At 27.3% G+C, this 14,768-nt stretch overlaps 2 protein-coding genes and 1 long non-coding RNA gene across 3 annotated transcripts in view; 1 reads left to right on the top strand and 2 right to left on the bottom strand.

The window, feature by feature from the left end:
• Nucleotides 1-2,067: 2,067 nt before the first annotated feature.
• Nucleotides 2,068-3,838, bottom strand: LOC126264549 (uncharacterized). Its single transcript, XR_007547244.1, has 2 exons — nt 3,685-3,838; nt 2,068-3,163 (listed from the first exon to the last, which is right to left on the bottom strand). It is a non-coding gene; the product is annotated as an uncharacterized LOC126264549 (long non-coding RNA).
• A 2,917-nt stretch (nt 3,839-6,755) lies between these two features.
• Nucleotides 6,756-8,029, top strand: LOC109595876 (outer dense fiber protein 3B). The gene is made up of 4 exons (XM_020011307.2): nt 6,756-6,871; nt 6,931-7,140; nt 7,191-7,362; nt 7,422-8,029. Exons 1-4 carry the CDS (start codon nt 6,808-6,810, stop codon nt 7,684-7,686), a joined length of 711 nt encoding a protein of 236 aa, XP_019866866.2. The 5' UTR covers nt 6,756-6,807; the 3' UTR covers nt 7,687-8,029.
• A 2,348-nt stretch (nt 8,030-10,377) lies between these two features.
• Nucleotides 10,378-14,768, bottom strand: part of LOC109595877 (sex peptide receptor-like) — a gene marked incomplete at its 5' end in the record, with an annotated part of 40,942 nt that continues 36,551 nt past the window's right edge. Inside the window, one exon of the mRNA XM_020011308.2 lies at nt 10,378-10,656. Within this exon, the coding sequence (XP_019866867.2) occupies nt 10,496-10,656 (161 nt within the window). The remainder of the gene's footprint in view (nt 10,657-14,768) is intronic.

Genomic DNA, 14,768 nt, shown 5'->3' with positions numbered 1-14,768 from the left:
ATGTATTTTTATTAAACGCTGTCTTGAAAATTCTGAACAAAATTGAAGCAAGTGTATAAAATTTAATTTAACCATAAAAATAATGGTTTCTTGAATACAAACGTTTATATCATATATTTATATATGCGCATATAAATACTAAATTAGAAAACAAAATTACAAAATATACATGTTATTTACTAAGTTTGCTTTTAGATTACCTCCTTTCTTGTTTAGGATAAATCTTCATCCTTATTTTTATGCAGCGAGTTGAAATTGCATTAGGGCTAACCTTGCCAGTAATGCTGTCCTTCGATATTTACCACGACGCAATCCAATTTCAAACGAATATGAGCCACACTGAAACACACATACATTTATATAGAAATCTGATTAACAAGAGAATAATGTAAACCTCACATGTGACATGCAACTAGTTTACATCAAGACGCAACTTTTTCTTACATTTCTTAGGGTAATTTGGGTGTGCTGAACACTGAAAACATATTCATTTTTTTCTCATTTGGGTCATGCATCGATATAATGGTACATTTGGGTTTATCAATGCAATTTTACTTAAAGTAGAGCAAAAAAAAAACAAGAATAGTAATGGAATTTTGTTTTGTTAATATTTTTAATGCATCGAATATCGAAACAATAATTTATTGCAATAAATTGTACACTACAATGTCTGCCAAACAGTCTTGGAATTCATTTATTTGTAAGTATTAAATATTTGGGGCAATCTGTCGGTATGGAGATATATATACAGATTTTTTGTTTTTATTTTTTTGCGTCGAATTTCATAAAAATTAATAAATAAAATAAAAAAAAAACACCTGGATATAATTGATTTATTGAAAAAAATATTTGCCTTTTACAGAATAATAATTGGTTAAAAAATTAAATTAAATATTTCATCTTCGTATTTTAGGAATGTTAAACATTTAGTATAAATTACTAAATAAAACAAATTGTGACAAAAACTAAGTAAACGCTTGTTTGAGATCCTTTAAAGATATGAAGATAAAAAACAAAAAATCGACAATACGTTTTCCAATTGTATACATACAATCATATGTCCAATATTAGATGTAATGTTTAAATAACCTAAAATAATTAAAAATTATTAGAAGAAAGAAATGAAAAACACTTAATTTGTCCATCTGAACCAAAGTTATTTGAATAATTTTTAAAAATAAACAAAAATGAACAAAACTGGTATGTATTTAATGTAAAAGAATAAACGTAAGAGAAAACTAAATTATAAAGTATCATTACTACGAAGTCAGTACTCAAAGGAAACTTTTAAATCCTTCTAAATGCATCCCGGAATGGATTTTTGTCGGTAAAAATTTATTTTTATTAGCCGCAGGCGGGAACATGGATCATTGCTTAAATGATGTATTACATGAATGGTTTTATTATCTCAACGTACTAGTTGTAAGTAAGATTATATAATATCATAAATCTTTAAAATTATAGTGAGGACGAGCTTTACTCTAGACGTGTATGCAATTTTATGTAAATTGAGATTTACCTAAAATAAGTCGCCTTAACATATATGATACATTGCTTTATCATTATTGATAATTGTATGTACTTATCACAGAGCAGATTTTGACAAAATAATTATCTAAACAATATTTCCAAAAATTAATTAGTTGTAACTAGATTTTACCGTAGTTTAATTTTTTGATTGGTTTTTCATTCTTTTGTTTTGTTACAGATGTGCCCTTAGATGCAAATTTAGGTGAGTTTTCCTCTAACTTGACTGAAAATATTTAATAGACTGCGTACATATTCAAACATTTAAATAATAGGTTAATTGTGTAATAATATAACTTGATATATTTGAATTATGTACACCATAGAGTAATTTTACATATTATTCTATAATAATTCAAATTTCAATAACAATATTAACATTCTATAACATTCTATACATAATAAATAAATGCATGCATGAGTAGTTGGATATCCAAATTATCTCAATATTCATTTATAATATTGGGTTTATACTGAAATTTTCGAGTTCCATTAGTTGTTAGCAAGTTATGAGTACTTTTTTTCACTCAACAACATTATATATTTTCATATAACAATATAAATGAAACATACATTCTTAATTAATAGCTTTCACATCATTAATTCAGGTGGATTAAGATAATACAGTCTATAAAGTAAACAAATATTAATTCGTTTTCTCCTTCATTGGTACAATAGAATTCTTGGGAATTACGAGGTGGCTTACAATTCGATATTTCTTAGGCATTGCCTTAAATGATATTTGAATTAGGCATTAGGACGAAAACTGGAGAACAATTTCATTAATTTAACCATCCCAAGAAATTCTGAAATTACAAATATTTGTGCTCTTCCACAATGTGGCTCTCATTTATAACAACTTGTTAAATTCATTGTTATGCAAATTAATGTAACAATTATTGCATTGTGTTGTATTACAACTAAAGTTATGTTATGTTCAAATTATATAGTTTGGAGCTTAATTGTAATTATTTGTGACAATATGTAGGTTTAACATGGTAAAGTGGCGAATTAGTGAACCTCTTCATTAAAGCATTATTCCCTATAAAATGAAGTACATAAAATATTTTATATTCTTATTAGTCCTTATGGTAACTTTTATTTAATACTAATACAGCCTGAGTAAATATTGTTCAAATAGTGAACTTAGTTTATTGATTACCATTTAATACGTTATTGTTGAAACTTATTTTTCTAAAAAAAACTTTGTTTTTTAGAAAGAGAAGGAATTTAAAAGAAAAAAAGCAATTAAATAATATAACTAATTATATAATATATATTATACATTTAAATAAATATGAATATGAGTTAAATAAATAAATTATTGAGATACTATTAAATATCACAATTATATCTCAGTCTGATGTATACTTCTTGGTCTATAATCGTCACCGTTGATAAATTGAAATTCGCCTTCTGTGCTGTAATCGCTTAATATGGAAGTTGGTCGGTCTTCGCTTGAGCATTCAAAAACTTGATAATAAGTTTCGCTCTCGTCCTCCTGCTTCTCATCTTCATGTTTGTGAAAGCACGCATAAAAGGCGGCTCCTATTATTATTATAGACATAATTGTTATAATGATTATGCTTGGATGGCTGTCAATTTCTTCAAGTATTACTTCTAGATTATCCATTTCCTAAAATAATATAATATTAATTAATTTCTCTGTTTTTTTAATTAAATCTGTGTAAACTTTTGCATAAATGAATTTATTGTTTTCCAATCTAATCTGTTTACAAACAAACAGGTGTATCTATAACAGAGTCTATTCAGCGTAACTATAACTATGTTGATATGTGTTATCACTAAAATTCATGACGCAGACGTGATTAGTAACAACATAATAGTATAAGGATTTTGTTAACATTCGCCTTTAATTTTCTCCATGGTTCAATTCATAAAACCGAATAAGAAATTATGTTTTAACAATTGTATTGAAATTCTAATTATATGTATGTGACAATTGATATTCGCAATTATAATAAATTATATTTTTGATGGTGTATTTAAAATATTTATTGTTAGCGGTGTCTTACGTTCCACAAACAACAATATTTTTAGTATTAATTATTTAATTATATTGAACCAGGGGTGTATGTCGTATGTTTATTTTTTGAAGAGTAATGTGTTACATAGAATAATATTTTAGATACTTACATTAACAAATACGTCCACGCGGTCATATCACTCACACTGAACATGGGCGTTGTGATGCACACTATAGTGTGCTTACAAATAGTGATTCACAGAAACATATTTTAAATTATACGTACGCCGGGTAAACGGAATTGAATTAAATGATAAAAACAAACTGGCGACTAGGGACGCTGTATCCACTGTTTTCATTGATGTGATAAGATAACTTGTTTAAATACACACAAAGCAGTACAGTTTTAAATATTATCTGGTTTACATGAGGCCCATTCCAAATTGAGACATTTACAGTCTATGAGTGATGGTAATTAAATTCTTCGTTATAGTAATGGGTATTAATTTGGGGAATAATATATAAAAATTTGTGAACGACTAGTTAAATTTAAAATGTTTGATTAAATAATGATAAATTTCTGTTTATCGGTTCTTCATTTTATTTAATGTGAATAATATTTCCTCAGAAAGGTGAGTAAATTACACAGTCAAGAAAATTTCATGGAATTTTTAATGATTTTTCAATTGTACATTTTTATTCAATAGTTTATTCAATTCATTCAAATCTTGGAAGAGCACGATATATAATAAAAACGTTGTAACGAAGAGACAAAAATCAAATATTGAAATTTATTGCTAAATTTCTATGAAACTGTGTTTTATCCATTTGAACAGTCTAAAGAGGACCGACTTGATTTCGAATTTCATAATTTTTTCTTCTTCATATCTTAAACTTTAATGTCTTTTTTCTATTTCATTCATGTTATGAATGTTAATAACATTGATTTTTTGAGAAAATGAACAAATTACTGAAGATAAAATTTAAAAAAATACGAGAATTATAATTATCTTATTTGAATCTGAAAATCAAAATTTTTGTGATTGTTTCTTAAAAAAATTGTTATATAATATTTTCTTAGAAAGTAAAAAGTCAGTGAATTTTTAATGATTTACCCATTTTATATTTTTATTCAATAGTTGATTCAATTACAATTCTTTCAAATCTTGGAAGATCAGGATCGGAAATATTATAAATACGTTATAATGGAGAGGCAAATAAACAAATATTGAAATTTGTTACTGACATTTCCATGAAATTAAGTTTTATTCGTTTGAACTATCTAAAGAGGCTTATCCTGAATTTTTAACTAGAACAGATCTTAGGAATATTATTCCCTTTCTCAACTGCGTCTTATTCATCTGGATAGATAATCCCATACATGCTCAATAGGCTTCATATCCGGAATAAGTGGTCGCCATTCCATTCTTTCATTTTCTTCTTCTCTCAGAATTCATTTTTATACAGTTTTCAATATAAAAATAATAATACTAATGGGTATTTATAATACGAATAATATTTGATGAGTATAAATATTTGTGAACACCTGGTTATATTTAATATTTTCAATTCTAGTTCCCATTTTCGAGTATTATACATTAAATAAGATAATGATAAATTTCTGTTTATTTTCTGTGAGTAAATTATACAACCAAGAAAATTCAAATTTCAGGAAATTTTTAATAATTTACCCATTTTATATTTTTATTCAATAGTTGATTCAATTACAATTCTTCCAAATCTTGAAAGATCAGGATCGGAAATATTATAAAAACGTTATAATGAAGAGACAAAACTATGTTTTTTCCGTTTAAACTGTCTAAAGAGGCTCATCTTAAATGTTTACCTAGAACAGAACCTTCGAAATTAGAAATAGCCTTCCCTCATTTCTACATATTTTAAACTTTGATGTTTTTTGTTTATTTCATTCATGTATTGGAAAAATTTTTACTTTGTTAATCACTATAAAAAATAATATATTTTTGTATAAAAGTGTTAAAATTTGTTAACAATTCCCTGGTATACTTCTGATTATTCATTGTAATGATTCTGAAATATACACTTCAAATGGAATTTTAGTAATATGAGGAATTTGATTTTTGTGAATCAAATGTAGTCGTTTCAAAAGTCTTGTACCACTCTATAATGAATTAAAATTAATAAAAATTTGTTGTTATAATAATATATCGGTTATTCACATCTTTAAAGGGTTCCTTAAACATTTACAAAATAGAATATATTAAATTAAAAACAAATAGTATTACAATTACCTTCACAATATAAGTTAAAAATTAAATTTAATATTTCCACCCCTGTTTTTTATTAGATTTTCAATAAATACTTGAGGAATATTATTCCTTTTCTCAACAGCGTCGTATTCATCTGGATTGGTAATTCCATACATGCTCAATTGGGTTCATATCCGGGATAAGTGGTCGCCACTTCTTTCTTTCATTTTCTTCTCTTAGAACGTCCCGGACTGAGAGGAGCATTGAGCAAATTGAGTTTATGGTATACATTGTTTACACGAATGAAAAAATGCGAGATTTAAAAACTGGTTTCCTCTCCTATTAATTCATTTACATTTTGTCCGATATTGATGTTCTGCGATTTAATTGGGTAAATTATCGAATAAAAATTTAAAAATTGGTACACTGAAATTGAGAAAGTGGATGAAAATCGTGATATATTTCATGAAATTTGAACTATTTCTCTTCGGTTAAAAACCTATCGAAATATCTATAATTTATCTGAATCGAGATAGCTGTTAATCCTGGGCGGCAGTTTAAGTGAAATGATAAACCGAAAAACACAAATTTACCATTATCTAGATGAATAACCCAATTGAAAAAAGGAATGAATATGATTTTCGTGTTCAGCACATTCGAGTTGCCCTAATGAAATGTAAGAGATAATTTCTGTATTGTAAAGTTGTAATTTGTAAATCAGGGTTATGAATTTAAAAATAAAATTCTTTACAAAGATTCACATTTCGGTTGGATTGTTCTTTTAAAAATATCTTGATGTACTACATTTTCTGAATAAATTACTGAGACGGATATTGTTAAACATTTAAAATTAATAAACTCTCGTTTTTATACAGTTTTCAATATAAAAATATTATACTAATATATTATATATTATATTAATTATTAATATTTATGATAAAAAAAATGGAGAAAAATAAAATGTCACAACTCAAGCAACGCCATTAATCAATTTGACATTTCATAAACCTCAAAATTTTTTGTTTTCACTTCACCACATTAGCCAGTAGTAAATAAAACTTAATTATGCCTCCAAAGAAACAAAAAGACAATGACAAAAAGGACGAGCAAGAGTGTTACAATACAATTGGTGCGGAAAAGGTAATTACTTTTTTTATTTAAAGTTAACTTGTTCCCCGTTTTCTATAGGTCCTGGTCCTATAAAATATGTTCTGCCTCCGGTGATAGGTGCAATACACAAAGGACCTCAACATGACTTTACCAGATACAAATATCCCGCTTGGACAATGCGCCCAAACAGTTCGCTCGGCAAACCATTTTTAACGCCGGGGCCTGGCAATGAAAATAAGTTGAAAAAAGTTAATCCGCCGGCATATTCGATTAAATCGAGACACCCTGGTAAAATGAATTATTAACATAATACTCAATTAAAAATATATTTATTTAAGAGAAAATCAATAGTTTTAAAAATCAAAAGATGATTAACCTGAGGGATACGTCTAAAACACCGGCCCCAATTTGGACAATGCATATAAAACCCCCAAAATTGACTGCAATGAAGATTCCTGCACCTAATGCTTATCTTTTGCCATCAACGCTTAAGATAAAACACTATGAATTGTAAGCTGGTTCAGAATTAGATATGATAATAATTATTATATCATTAAATTCATTTTTAGAAAGGGAAAATATCCACTTAGCACACCCCCAAAGCCAAAATATCACAATCCTGTTGACCTTAACATTTATAAAAATAAAGGACCAGCATACACTATGAGACCGTTTACCAAATTAAAGGAACCATTTAAAACTCCAGGTCCTGGTTCTGCGGAGTTCAATGCCTGCAAGAAAGTAAAGGGCTTCAGTTTTGGCTTGAAGAGATGTCCAAGGCCTTACATCACTGATGAGGACAAGATGCCTTGTCAAGATGTTAGATATGTTTAATTTAAAATATGTTTGCTACTGGATCATTAGAGCATTTTTATTCACCTCAAATTAATTAAAAAATAACAGAAGTGAAGGATGTGAAAGAACATTTATACGAACAGGGAACCAAGATATTATGAAACTGTTCAACAGATTAATAAGTCTGCAGCTGAGTCCACAGATTTTTGTCATTGCAAGAAACTTTCGTTTCGTTTGGAAGAAATGTACAAGTCTACAGTGCGAAAGGAAATAAGCCATGCCAAAATGTATGGAAAATATATACTTTGTAATTTACTACTGGATATCATTAAAAAGCAGTCACACATTTTTATTAATTGATAGTAATAAAGGAAAAAAATACTTTTAATGTATAATTCTATGTTAAAACCTATATTATTCTATATTTTGTTATAATTTATTTCATTGTAGCATATTTATTAATAATAAAAGACTTCAGCAGGGATGGATTTAAAATTCTGGGGTCTTGGGTGCTAGTTCATATCAGTTAAGAATTCCTTAAAGAAATTTGTCGGTCTGATGGATGCACCAGAGATATGAGAAGGTAAATAAATATCAGAAATATCGATAAATGTAGACTAGAGAAATGCAAATATAGTTAGTTAAATCAATGTTCAGCTCTATTACAAAAGGAACAGCAAGTTTAACACAATATTTACCTTTCTAAATGCAAATGTACCTTTAGAATTTTAAGTGACGTTGGGTACCATAAACAAGTTTAAAATGTGTGTGCAGCACACACGAGTGGACAACGTAAATATCCAGTAAATGTTGGGAGGAAGACAGTCATTGACAAAGAAAGCTTAACATTACATACTGTAGAAAGTGATTCATTCAGTATCAGTCCCATTTAGACATGTCCGTTGTAAATGTATGTCTAACCTTATTTTATTCACGTCCTATTAAATTTTCAGCTCAAACTCTTAATCAAACACATTTAAGGTTCAATTGGAGTTGTTTGAATTAATACGTGTTAAACAGATTACATTAACTTCCTTGATGTTCCTTTGAATGAGGGGTATCTATCTTTCATGTAATGTATTAGATGCGTTTGAACCCTTATGGATCATATTATCCTTTCGATAGTCTGCTTAAAGGACTTCAGGTCGATGAATGTGATGGGTTTATGGTGGTAGACAAGCTGGAACGAATACAAAATAAATCTATTTATTATGTAGGCACAACCCTTCTTAAGAACATAAAGTTCACTTGACAGTTGCATGTTAAAGTTAAATGGGCACGTACCAAATTGCCACCTCTGCAAAAAATTGTTTCGATTATTGATCTAACTGTTTATGGGGAACGTGCTTTTATCACAAATACGTGTCTGTTTTAAATATTAATTAAAAAATTCTTCAGATGACATACTTTTTCTGTTACTTTGGTAGAAGTATCCAAAGGTATATGTAAAAAAATTGATTAATATTGAATCTGTTAAATAATATTTTATTTGTCAAAACTACTGAACTGGATTAATTTTACGAAAATTATTATAATATTATTATTATATTAATAAAAAATACAATAATATTTTTTTTATATTTTTTAATATTTTTATTTATTATATTTATTCAAAAATAAGGCACTTTTTTAGTATTATACGATTGATGAAAGTTTCAGTTAATTTTTTACCGTAAATCAACAACAAGTAATTCCAAATTAAATTTAATAGATGAATGATTTAATTACTAACAATCAGATCCTGACAATCCAAGTTAGAAAATGAAAAAGTCAGGACGATATGACAAAATAATAAAAAACTACAGTTTTAATTTACTGATAGAAACTAAATATTGTTCATTAATTTAACTATGTAAATGGCTGATTCAATTCCCTGTAATTTCAGTAGTATTGACTACCTGAAAAAACAAACTCCAGGGATTGGAATATTGAACAGGATATATTCAATGGCCTTTAAATCGTTACATTATATTAACAGCAATTAATTTAGTGAATGTGAAACTCATTTTTTTTCGAAATACTAAACTTCCAATTATGTTGAAAAGATTAAATCTACACAGGTTGAAATGTTTCAATTAAATTATCTTTCATTCTAATATATATCTATATTGAACTAGTCAAATTCCATTTTTACGTTAAAATATAATAATTAGGATGCATTTCCTATTTTGATAACTGAAAGTCGATTAATAATATAAAATGTTACACCAAATAATGGAGAGACTGTAAAGTTATAGGAAATTTCAACGTATTGAATTGTTAAGTAATACCAACTTGACAAACCTGACCTAACCTAATAATAATAAATATACAGGGTGTTTTCATATTGGTCCAAACTATTAACTCTTTTAAATATTTTATATTCTTTTAGATATACCCTGTATATTAAAAAAATACTTTTATCTTTTTTAGTTTAAAATAAATATTCTTGTATCTTTATAATATATAATGAGAAAAATAAGTATATTTCTTTTAAAACAATCAATTTGAACAGATTTGGGACTACTTTCAAAGATAAGTTTTACACTATAAATCACTAATTCCAAAATCTGGAGGACCTTGTTAATATTTTTAAGGAAAAAAAGGCGTTCTATGGATCAAGAATTTATATTCGTTCACTAATTTGGAGCAAGTCAAGGAGAAGAAAGAAGTAACCATTAAATTTAAATAAGGAAAAATTATTGGGTTGTGTCAAAAAATAATACTATGTATAGAAATAAAACAACAATATATTAATACACCTATAGCTGGGCTCACGCTTATAGGCTGTATTATTTTATTTTTATAAATCAAATAATTAACATTACCCTGTCTTATACATTCTAGAACAACAATATACAATTATAATTTATAACTCGATGGTGGAAGAAGTTTTAGTCCACGTCCCGTATTTTGTTAAATACGGAAAAAATATTTCCTTGAAGACTTCACGGAACTTCTGGGACATGATGCAGTACAGGAAGAAGTTTATGGCACAGGAGAGAAGCACGATTATATCAATCAGAGGACCTGAAACAATAAATAAATTAGATACATATTAAACAAATTTTACTTTGAAACACACAAATTTTAATAATGTGCATTATTTAAATAGAAAGGATTTATTGTCCAAAACAATTATTTAAAAAAATATATCTCAAATCAAGCAGCGTTTTAGTCCTAAACTGAGCTATAAATTATTTACACTAAATTTAACATTCACGAAATATGAGGACAAGGAGCTTGTTAAACCCATAAGTTGTGTGTAATTCATTGAAACCCATTCATGTATCCAATTGAAATATACTGAGGATTAAGTTCTTAGGCACCTAATTTAACAGAATTTATAATACCTACTGTTAAGTCAGAGTAGTTTTGAGAACGACTTATATGCATGATTATATTGGCACTAGCTGCATAAAACGACCAGTCTGGAGACTTTGGTTTCATGGTTAAGTTTATTATTACATGCTTCATTGAAATATGTTTATGTTACTTTGTAATGTTCAGCTGGCAAAAACAAGTACTGCAAACTGCCTACTCATAAATTTAAAACCAAAACGGACTGTAGTTCTATATTAGTTTTAGTGTTAAATATGCGGGAGTCGATGTCAAGAAAATTTACTTCTATTTTTGGAGCTTAATTTTTTGAAGTTAACGTTCGAAACAATAACAAATATCTTTATTTTCTGCATTTTTCTTTTATAATCTATTATTCAATTTGTGTTTTATTATGTCAATGTCCGCTATAAATAATCAAGTCACTTTATTTTTATCATTGTTTCTTTCAGTGTCAAGTCCTACTAACCAAAGGCAATAAAGATATCTATAAAACGATAATATTATACTGAATCATAACCGTTCAAGAATGTTTACTCAGCTTGAGCTTTTTATCCCAGATAAATAAACAAGAGAATAACAGTTGAGAAAAATTTTATGACTTTTGCTAAGGGAACGTCTGTATTCACTCTCCACGGAGGTGTCGCGGTTAAAATAACAATATAAAATTGAACGAGGCAGTCAAGACAGAAAGTTGTTTATTGAAGAACATATAAAAGGATTTAAACTTTCGTATATCAAGTTGCAAATTTGGCGGTAAATGCAAGACTCGACGACGGCCTTTCCATTAAGCAGTAAATGTCAAGAAAATGTGTTATGTAAAATTGCATTCAGTAAATTAAATAAATACAGAACAACTTGCAACATGTTGCAGTAACTCATTTTTGTTATCAAACTTTAAAGCGAAATTTACACCTACTCGCATCCATTTTCGTCAATATTAACGTTAACAACTTCTTTTCTCCTTAATAAGTTTTTGCTGAAAAGCTGAAATAGCGGTACACAATTGTTGCTGGTTGTTTAAATAATTAATTTGATTTGCATTTTACAGTTCATTCTGTGGGTAATATTCGATTAATTATAGAAACACGCCACAATCCAATTTCCCGTAGTTAATTAGGATAACCACTTGACCTATGGAGAGGCTACAATTATTCTCTATGTTGACTCGCTCATCCGGAAGTTGAAATTGTCAAACATAGAAATAGGAGAACGTCGTTATAAGCTCATTAAAATTGCGTGGTTACATGTGATATATTTATTGCATTATATTATTGGTTTTATTTTAAATGTGAAAAACATAGCTTTTAGATTATTAAGACATCTCTTATTGTAATATCTGGTGATTTATGACATTCTAACTATAATATATCATATAATATTATATTATAGTTATTTTTATCATAGACCAGAATACCATCTAACATACCATTATACTATTAACAGAGATATCACGAATGAGTTGGAAGTTTTAACAATTAATTACTTCCATTTGTCATTACTCGGATGTGCGTGTTTTAGCTTCTACTTCAAATATGAACAAAGTTTCCTTTTGTGCCAATTTCAAAGTTTAGGATTAAAAGCATGTTTCAATTACAACTGATTTTGGGCCCATTTAACAACAATAAACGTATTGTGTTTCTCTTTGACCATCACCAACCACCTTCCTTGCTCAAGGCCCTATGAGTGGCGTACCGTAAATATTATTTTATTAAAAATAAAATTATTTGTTTATCAAATAAGGCTGTAAGGCTGTGTAAGATAGTTGTTCCAGTCTGAAGGCACTTCCAGCTGTGGTCAAAGCACATCTCCACATATTATTTTGAAACTCGAAAAGCAACTATTATATCTGTTTTAATTAACTATAAAAACAAATGTTAATTAATAACTAATTTATAATCTTTATAAAATTATATAAATGTTAACATTCAAAATCAATGTATTTCCTTATATAATCATTTTTAATTATATTTGATTTTGTACCTTACTTTACTTCCGAATTCCAATACACACACGATCTGATTTCAAAACTCTCAGGAAACAGTACCTAAATATCACGAATATCCAAACAACTGGCGTGTCGCGAAGCTAAAACTTTTCTCAAGCAAATAAATTCATAGTCAAGTACATAATACGAAAACTTTTCCGAATCGAATACCTATGTAAATTAAATACAAATCAAATAAAATAAGGAACTTTCACATGTAAATTTATAGAAAAGTTTGGTTGTACAGGATACATAAATATAACATACGTTTATTCTTTACTAAAACACTTAAGTAACTGTTGTAAATATTCAGATGATTAAAAGATTGTGTGGGTAAAAAGATAATCTATAGATACAAAGTAGGTTAAGGATGTGTTAATTACAATATATTTGAGCTTCTGTTAAAATATTTTTCTTAAATTCTGTGATTTGTAAGTTTATAAGAAAACCATATGAATACTTTGAAGCTATTATAATTTTAAAATTAAAAAATTAAATTCATATTAATTTATATAAATAAGTTTAAAACTCTTTAAAATTTATACAAAATTTTTAAGAAAACCTTAAAAGTCATCATAATTATATTAATAATGTAAAAGAAAAATAAAATAATTAGAAAGTATATACAATTTTAAAATTCTTAAAAAAACATTTTATTGATATTAAAAACTAATAAAATTATTATGAGCCATTAATATATACACTATCGCTGATATGTAGAGCAACAAATTAAAAGACATAATCATATTATTAAAAGAACAATTCTTTTTAATTTAAATTAATTTTATAATTAATAAGTGTCTAAACATTTCGTACCTCAATTTATATACGTATATCTTTACTCACGTAGTTTTTATACAACATTTTATTGCGGACAGGGTTCATAAGTAAAGTATTTCATAATTTATTTTTGTGCCCGACATCGTTCCTTAAAGCTAAAAATGCCTAGAAGTGTCCATTTAACGATACAAATTAAACAACAAATTATAGAAAAGTTCCGAAATGGTGAAAAACAGAGTAAAATTGCAGTAGATTTAAATTTAAACAAATACATATGAGCGATAGTGTATACATAAGAAGTATATGAACAGTAAATAAAACTTCTTCGTTAACGGAACTTTGACCAGAAAAATAAAATTAGGTACTCTAACATGTTTTTAAGCTGCAGATACAGACGCTAAGCAAAAAGTTATTAACGACATTAAACTATGCCGAGGAACTTTTTTCTCAATTTGAATGAATTATTAACCGACATATTTTTTGCGTTAGAATTACCCGCGTTGAAATTATAAATTATATTTTTCACCCACTCATATTTTCCTTGATACTGTCTTTTCCACTTTTTAACATTTCGTCGGCCTAAAAGAAATGTTAAACAAAGCGTATAAGTTTAATGAGCGACATATATTTAATTCCGTTTGTACCCAGGATAAATTTGGAAGGAACATGAAAATATAATTATTTTTTCTTAAACAAATACTAATTTACAAACGTTGAATTCCTAATGAAAAGGTAATCCCAAAAATCCTACACAGAAAATCGTTTCTAATTTAAAACAACAATTTAATTTAGTATTTAAAATTACTCAGTTCACTTATAAAAATATGTGGGTGGACTAATCTCTAGTAATCATTTTGCATTGTGAGAATATTTAAGTGTAAAATATCTTAAATTCAAATTTTTTGTAGTTGGTAATTTAATTCAATTTTCACGGATAAATGTGAAGTCGACAAAGCAATCATATTTTGAGAAATATTGTAATAGAAAATTTAAGTTCAAATTCAATTTGATTTCATTTTCCTTGATAAGCTCATTT

This window comes from Aethina tumida, chromosome 2 (assembly GCF_024364675.1).
Source record: "Aethina tumida isolate Nest 87 chromosome 2, icAetTumi1.1, whole genome shotgun sequence".
In the NCBI taxonomy this organism is placed as follows: Eukaryota; Metazoa; Arthropoda; class Insecta; order Coleoptera; family Nitidulidae; genus Aethina; species Aethina tumida.
The sequence above is the reverse complement of the archived record's forward strand: the minus strand, read 5'-3'. Positions and strand labels throughout refer to the sequence as shown.